An 8,225-nucleotide genomic window follows, 5' to 3' on the forward strand; every position below is an offset into this window, starting at 1 on the left:
TGACTAGTGGGGACAGTGGCTTGCCAGGTCTCAGCCCAACAGACTGGGAGGGTAGAGATAACAGCTGGTCTTGTATCACTATACTTTGGATGCAGTGCTTGCTGAATGCCCCTTGAAGACATCTCTCTCCTGGACTTTAGGCAGTACAGGCCAACAAAGAATACAATAACACCTACAACTCTCCCTAACATTTATTCCACAGTTGCTCTAGCAGTGAGTTGCAAAAGTGGAGTTGCCTCAGCCACATAAACCAGATTCTGATTAAATAGAGGAAAGAAGCAATAAGGTGGGGAAGGAAAAGGGCATGAGGGATGGGGTGACATCAGGAACCGAAGTCTCATAGTTCAGGTGTTGGTGGTGATTGCCAGGAGATCCCTCTCTTGGGCCGTCAGTGACAGGCTGGGTCACTACACAAAATAATTTGTCAACTTTTGGAAATGGGCCACCTGCACCCTAACTGAATTGACCTCTTTAGCACTGACCCCCCCACTCAGTAAGGCAACTCCCATCTTTTCATGTGCTGTGTATTTTTACCTGCATACTGTATTTTCCCCTCCATGCGTCTGATGAAATGGGTTATAGTCCACAAAAGTTTATATTTGTTAGTCTCTAAGGTGCCACAAGGACTCCTTATAATTTTTGCTGATACAGACTAACACAGCCTTGAAATCTAGGCAGGATGCCTCTCAGGATCAGGAAGGCCAAGGGGTGTGGTGGTTCCCAGGATATGGGGGTGGGGGCTGCCATGGTGGTGAAGCTCACTCCTTCCATTCCATCCTGCTCCCAGGGTGCACCCGGCTCCCACTGCTGGAACCCTTCAGCTTGTCATATCAGGCCATGACTTCACCAGGAACCTTGAACATTCCTTATCACCGTTCTTTTCACCCAAACAGTTCAGTGTGCACCAGCCTATTGTCTCCAACTTCCAATGCCATCTATAAACAATTGTGTGTAACAGGCAGCGTGGGATTTTTGTTACCTTGGACAGTTTAGAGAACAGGCCTCTGATGGCCAGTTGGGTCTGATTCTCACTGTTTCCCTGCCCCAGGGTCAGGGCAGTGGCTGTGATTGGGCCCTGGTGGCCTAAAGTCTAGGGGAGGGTGTTAATTATCTGGGCAGCTGGGAGCTGGCTTTAGTTCAGGTTATAAAGGGCCCCAGAGTAGCAGTTTCCCTCCAGGCTGGGTGTGCTGCAGGCAGGCAGAATGGGATACAGCCTGGGCTTTGCCCTCCTGTGCTGGGCAGTCAGTGGGGTGATCTGTTTCAATCCCTGGGATTTCTCTAGGCGTGACTCAGCCATCTGGAGACCCACCCTGAGGGCTGAGCCCCCTCACAGACAAGCCCATGTGCCCTCTCTTGCCCAGGTTTACCCTTGGTCTTGGGTTGATGCTTCCCAGCTCAGGGCTGTGTCCCCACTGCAGCCTGTCACAGTGCAGTGTGAAGAGGCTCAGATGGTGATCACTGTGCATAGGGATCTGTTTGGGACAGGGCAACTGATCAAAGCTGCTGACCTGAGCCTTGGCTCGGCTGCCTGCCAATACAAGTCCCTTAATGCTGCAGAGAACACAGTGACCTTTGCAGCTGGGCTCCATGAATGTGGCAGCATCTTGCAGGTAAGCATCCCTCAGAAGCTCTTGCCATGTTGTGGTGGGGGAGGTGTCAACAGCGTCCACTCCTCTGCTTTGTATGTATAATTCTACATCCAGTGTTCTAGACATATGCGAAGTGTTCTGGTGCAGTGCCTGAAAGAACTGATGGCTCTGTGCTTGTGACCTGATGGCTGTGGGTGGTGTGCAGCTGTGAGTGTCTCGGGGCCTGGCTATAGAACATAGCTAACATAAGAACATAAGTCCTGTCTGAGAACATATGGGAACATAGCTTGTACAGAAGCATGGTAAGCTGTTCTTTTCTGCTCTCCAAAATATGGGAGGAAAGGCTGGGGGGAGGGAATCCTTCTAGAGAGAAGATGACAAAAGATGACAAAAGCCCTCAGTTTTGACTGTGTAAGTGATGGCTGGAGAAACATCCAAGCCTGTCTTCAGGCTATGGGTTCAACCAGTGGCTCTTGGTTCTGCCACGCTGGGGGCGGGGGTTGGGATGGACCATTTGTTAGCAATAGGGAAGGGCAGAGTGGATGTGACATTCTGGGCACTGTTTATGACCCTATTAGAAGAGGGTTGTGACTCCTGGGCTGAGAGCCCCCTGGGTTACACCTGGGGTCCCTGTGTCCCAGGAGCTTACCTAGCTTGAAAGGCTGAAGTCTAGAGCTAAACTCATTCCAGTCTGAGTATAGCTACTGCTACCTTCCCATCCCTTGACTCTCTCTGGAGTTCCCCTCGTCCCCACGGCTGGAATGGTTTGCAGCGATTGGTTGGTACCAAATCTCTCATTAGTCTGCTTCCTGGTCTCCTTGTTGCCAGCAAGGGCCTCGCACAAAGATAACATGCAAATTCATTAACCATTCCCAATCTGGAAGGCAGAGTGGTGCTGGAGTGGGATTCTGGCCTACTGGGTGATGTTGGGCAAGTCACTACCCCTGCTCAGTGCCTCAGTTTCCCTACTTGTATATTGGGGCTAAGTTACTTCCTTTGTAAAGTGCTTTGAGATCTCTGCTGAGAAGCTATAGGTAAGAGGTTGTGAATGTTCCAGTTAGGAATAAAACCCTCCTTCAGAAATGCATAATCTCTGGTGGGATGCAAATTCTAGTTCTCGCATAGCTCTGCTGGGACCATTTGCAATTTGAGCCATTGGTTAGATACATCAGCTATGATTTATTTTCTGCTCTCTCATTGAGAGCCTTAATATACTATAGTTACTAACGACTTACTGCTGGGGCAAAATTCATCCCCAAGCATGACTAAAGCCCTCAAAATAGGGTGTATCTAGTGCATGGACCTTGCACTGGCTCAGTTCACCTCTAACAAATAACGAAGCTTAAAATTTACTGTCCTTTCAAGTCTTAGCAGCACAAAGAGACTCAAATGTCTGGAGCAGCAATCACTAAGGCTTCTAAAGGGGGGGTCAGAACTTGCTGTAGGATTCAAACCTGCCCTTTACCTTATCTTCCTTTCTGTCTCTGCCAATGTGTGACAGTCTAACTAGCATCAATGTCCAAGAAGCCCCCACAGTGTGAAGTCTAGCAGCTTTGATGCCTTCTAAATTTCCCTTCAGTTGCCTCTCGACTTGACCCTTCACTTCCTAATACCTGCCTCCTGTGCAAAATATTAAACATGTATCTGAGCAGGTTGGAAACATGGGGATATTGTGAACACTCTTCATTAAACTTCTCTAAAGCAGAGGGGAAATATCAATCTTACTGTGAGTCTGTCTACATCTGCCTCTTCCCAGATGACCCCAAACTCTCTAGTCTACAGCACAAACCTGTTCTACAACCCCACCCCTGCCAGCAACCCAGTGATCCAGAGAACCAGTCCGGCTGTGATTCCTGTTCATTGTCACTATCCCAGGTGAGATGAGACTCTAATCCTGTCCTTGCACTTAGTGGCCAGTCTGGGGTCTGTCTTAACCACTGGGCCTATCTCTCCCAGGAAGGACAATGTGAGCAGCAGAGCCATCAAGCCAACGTGGGTCCCCTTCAGCTCTACCCTGTCTGCAGAGGAGAGGTTGGATTTCTCCCTGCGCCTGATGAATGGTAGGTGGGAGGTCCTGTCACCCTCTCGTCAGACATGCCAATATCTGTTACATTGGACCCACTCTCTGGCTTCAAAGGCGTTGGGAGCTTTCCTGGAGCACTAGGACTCAGTACAAAGCTGGGCAGCTCTCGGCACTAGCCACTGACCCCATACTGCAGGAAGGAGACTTGGATGGCAGAGCCAGAATAATCCACACACCATGCAGCGTTTCCCAGCCAGCTCCTCTTGTCCCTGCGGGGATATCCCACTAGCTTGCATTCCCACCTGCAGCTCTTATTTCCCTGCCTTCCATCTAGGAATTCTTCATCTCCTCCTCCAAAGGCAGTGACTCCTCTCCATGCCAGCCCAGGAGCTAGGGGTCTATAGGGAACCATACCATCTGCCTGTGGTGCTCATGGTGAACTTGCCTTGCAGATGACTGGAGCGCTGAGAGACCCTCCAATGGATTCCAGCTCGGGGAGGTCATGCATATCCAAGCTGATGTTAGCACTGGGAACCATGTGGCTTTGAGGCTCTTTGTGGACAGCTGTGTGGCCACCCTGGGCCCAGATAGGGACTCCTCTCCCCGCTATACTGTCATTGACTTCAATGGGTAAGCGCTGGGGCCTTCTTCTAGAGGATATTTATTGCTGTAGCTGGAGAGGATCTATACATAGTTAGCACCTTATTAGTACCTGACTATGACTCTTGTGTCTAGCTGTCTGGTGGATGGGAGATCAGATGACACCACCTCAGCCTTTGTATCCCCCAGGCCTAGGCAGGACACACTACAGTTCATGCTGGATGTGTTCAGGTTTGCAGGAGATGCCAGCAACTTGGTGAGATTCTTCCTCCCTCTAAACTCAGACTAAACAGATGTTGGTGTCCCTTTGTGTGCTACTAACCCTGCTATTCCCCTTCACCTCCAGATCTATATCACCTGTCATCTGAAAGTCACTGCAGCTGAACAAGCCCCAGATGCCTTGAACAAAGCTTGTTCCTTCAAGAAAGCAGACAACATGTGAGTAGCTGGAGCACAAAACATGAGCATGTGATGAGACAGTGGAGATCTGACCTGCTGCATGGCTTGGATCTAGAGGCAGTTCTCATGCTTATTCTCTGAATATAGGATATTGTTTGGTCCAGGGACTGTTGGCTTGCGGCCCCTGGGGTGCAGGATGCTGCTTGTTCACTAAGGATATGACTCTGATGTAGGTCAGGTGTGACATCAGTCACTGGAATTACACATCTGACACACAACATGCTCTGAGGAACTGGGGTATGATCCCAGGATCATGCTTATTTTTGTGGGGTGGCTGCAGAAGGGGCCCCCCTCTACGCAGGATTTGCATTGAAAACCTTCACCCTAAGCTCCCTTCAGTGCCAGTTTTTCTGTATTAACTTAATTCAGGAGGCCATGGTAGAGCAGTTACTTGGCCTGTCGCTCTGCAGAAAAATAAACAGGTCTAACTATAGGTAATTGAACTTCTATTCCAGCTGGTCTCCAGTGGAAGGCACCAGACAGATCTGCAGCTGCTGTGAGACTGGGAAGTGTGGGCTGGTTGGAGGACAGTCCAGGAGAGTGAACCCTCTGGACAGATGGTCAGGGAGGCGCTTCCAGAGAGATGTGCCCCCCAGGCATGGTAAGGTCTCTAATGTGTATATACTTCAAACTGAGATGTTCAGTTCTGGCTTTTCCAATGGGGCTCCATCCCAAATCCAGTGTCTAAGGTGTTACTGGTGAGTTTCTCTTCCATTCTCCATCCAGGTAGCTCCTGGGGGAGAGAAGATCAGGCTGATGTTGTGGTTGGACCATTGTTCATCCTTAATCAAAGCTCTAAAGGTCCCTTAGCACACCAGGTGGAAGCACCACAGGGTAAGGCATCTGCAAGCTGTGACATGGCTGAAATGCCCATTGTTTCAGTTCTAATGGCCTTATTGTCTCTCCACAGGTGCTGCAGAGGAGCAGGGCACAAACTTGGGCCTAGTTTCCATGGCAGCAGCCATAGGTCTGGCCTGGTTTCCCTGGCTGGGACTGTAGCTATAGCCTCTCTTGTCTTAATTGTTCTCCTAGGCAAAAAAGTGACTGTTTGCTTCCTTGGCTTTACTCTTGTGACTTCTCTAATAAAACATAACAATGGGATCCTGTGCTGATGCTGAATTCCTACTGGTTGCTCTGTTGGTGGGAGGAGAATGAGCTCTGCTGTGGATTGGACTCTGGTGGGGGAAGGTATGCTTCTCTTCTGATGAAGCTACCCCTGATGGGGAAAAGTGGTGTTAACAGGTAATGGAGATGCGTAATGCCTGGCCATCAGGATAGGGAGAGCTGCCAATGACTCTAACTGTATAACTTTTTTCTTTTTTATCTGATAGCGATCTGGCTGTCCAACTTTCACTGAATGAGACGGGAACTGGGTACATATTCTCTGCGGTGGCTCTGAAACTTGGCCTACCATAAATACATGTTATTTATCCCAAGCATTGCCAACCGGGGCTACCTTCATACTAACGAGAACAAACTACCTCAACTGCCCCACGTCCATCCCTTCTGCACATCCATGTAACAACAAAGTCATTAGTCTCTTTTCCTTTCGCCTCCTCCTCCCCCCCAAATCCTGAGACAGAAGTAAACCGAGACCATCTCTGACAGGAGTTTGTCCAATCTGTTCCTCCAGCAATGGGAATTCTACAGCCTCTTGGAAGTCTGTTCCTGAGCTTAACTCCCCTTAATGCTACAAAGTCTTTCCTAATAAATAACCTAAATCTTCCCTTGTTGCACATTAAGCCCATTACTTCTCTACATCCATAGAAGGTAGGACAAGAACAATTGATCCCTGTCATCTTTATAACAGACTGTAACAGATCTGAAGACTTATCAGGTGCCCACTTGGTCTTCTTTGTCTCAAGACTGAACATGTGTAACTCTCTAACCTTTCCTCAGTGGCCAGGTTTTTTAACCCTTTCATAGCTCTGAACTCTCTAACTTGTATACATCTTTCCAGAGCTGGCTGCAGTACTCCAGCTGAGGCATCATCAAAGCTGAGCAGAGTGAAACACTTCTTGTATCTTACCTATGACAAGATATCTTGTATCTTACCCCTCTGGTTGCCCCCCCCCCCTTTTTTTCAACTGCATCACACTGTTTTCTCCGCTTGTGATCCACCCTAATTGGGGAAGGCAGTGATCTGAAACAGACAGCTTCTTCCTCCCCATCCCAGCAAGCTCTCTGAAGTGCCAGTGTGTAACCACTAGAATTGCTTAAGGCTGGGGCAGTTGCAAACTGGAAGGTACTAAAACTGTTTTCCCTAAGCTGCAGAAAGTAAGTGTGAGCAGGGGAATCCTGTCCTCCACTGCCACCTTGTGGAGAAAGAGGGTTAGAGGCTGGAGGTCATGGAACAAAAGCACTTTGCTGAAAAAGTCAACCCTAGCATGACCTTGATTAGATAATAGGCCAAACTACACTCACTCTCCTACTGCCCCCTCATCACTCTATACTGAGACACGGGCTGGCCTTTATGATCTCTTTCAGGCTGTGGGTCCACTTGTGAGGTGCGATCACTCAGACTGCCTTTGATGTGTTCTCCTGCTGTAGAAGGACATGTGCACTATTGCCACTAATGCTGAGGAGATGCAAGAAGTTGGAAAGTCAAAATAGAGAAAGAGGCAACTTTAAAAGACCTCTTCTTGAATAGCCGTTAGCGTCTCTCATCTGGCCCTTCCCCATGGGAATATCATCCATTTCATAGAATCATAGAATATCAGGGTTGGAAGGGACCTCAGGAGGTCATCTAGTCCAACCCCCTGCTCAAAGCAGGACCAATCCCCAATTAAATCATCCCAGCCAGGGCTTTGTCAAGACTGAACTTCTAAGTTCTCCTCCTTCTAAGGAAGGAGATTCTACCACCTCCCTAGGTAACGCATTCCAGTGTACCTCTGAGCCTGACCCAGCAGCAAATGAACATGAGAAGGGCCATACTGGGTCAGACGAAAGGTCTATTCAGCCCAGTATCCTGTCTACTGACAGAGGCCAATGACAGGTGCTCCAGAAGGAGTGAACCTAACAGGTAATGATCAAGTGATCTCTCTCGAGCCATACGTCTCCACCCTCTGACAAGCAGAACCTAGGGACACCATTTCTTACCCATCCTGGCTAATAGCCATTAATGGACTTAACCTCCATAAATTTATCCAGTTCTCTTTTAAACCCTGTTATAGTCCTAGCTTTCACAACCTCCTCAGGCAAGGAATTCCACAGGCTGACCATGCGCTCTGTGAAGAAGAACGTACTTTTATTTGTTTTAAGCCTGCTGCCCATTCATTTCATTTGGTGGCCCCTAGTTCTTATATTATGGGAACAAGTAAATAACTTCCTTATTCACTTTCTCCACACTACTCATGATTTTATATACCTCTATCATATTCCCCCCCTTAGTATCCTCTGAAAAGTCCTAGCCTCTTTAATCTCTCCTCATATGGGACCCATTCCAAATCCCTAATAATTTTAGTTGCCCTTTTCTAATGACAATATATCTCTGTTGAGATTGGTTCCTATTTTTAAGAAAGGAGGAAAAAAAGGTGATCCAGGTAACTAAAGGC

The 8,225-nt window shown here is 48.3% G+C and overlaps 1 protein-coding gene across 1 annotated transcript; it reads left to right on the top strand.

Annotated features, from left to right (window-relative positions):
• The first annotated feature begins 1,202 nt into the window (after positions 1–1,202).
• Positions 1,203–5,670, top strand: LOC140917900 (zona pellucida sperm-binding protein 3-like). The gene is made up of 9 exons (XM_073361423.1): positions 1,203–1,610; positions 3,346–3,464; positions 3,546–3,649; positions 4,065–4,242; positions 4,348–4,468; positions 4,559–4,650; positions 5,127–5,272; positions 5,398–5,505; positions 5,582–5,670. Exons 1-9 carry the CDS (start codon positions 1,203–1,205, stop codon positions 5,668–5,670), a joined length of 1,365 nt encoding a protein of 454 aa, XP_073217524.1.
• The last annotated feature ends 2,555 nt before the right edge of the window (positions 5,671–8,225 follow it).

This window comes from Lepidochelys kempii, chromosome 10 (assembly GCF_965140265.1).
Source record: "Lepidochelys kempii isolate rLepKem1 chromosome 10, rLepKem1.hap2, whole genome shotgun sequence".
Classification (NCBI taxonomy): domain Eukaryota; kingdom Metazoa; phylum Chordata; order Testudines; family Cheloniidae; genus Lepidochelys; species Lepidochelys kempii.

What these genes read in the sequence shown, in the direction of transcription:
- LOC140917900 (XM_073361423.1), top strand. Translation starts at nt 1,203, where the DNA reads ATGGGATACAGCCTGGGCTTTGCCCTCCTGTGCTGGGCAGTCAGTGGG. An exon ending in ACTGTCATTGACTTCAATGG is followed by an intron (nt 4,243 to 4,347) that starts GTAAGCGCTGGG and finishes TCTTGTGTCTAG; the next exon opens with CTGTCTGGTGGATGGGAGAT. An exon ending in CCAGGTGGAAGCACCACAGG is followed by an intron (nt 5,506 to 5,581) that starts GTAAGGCATCTG and finishes GTCTCTCCACAG; the next exon opens with GTGCTGCAGAGGAGCAGGGC.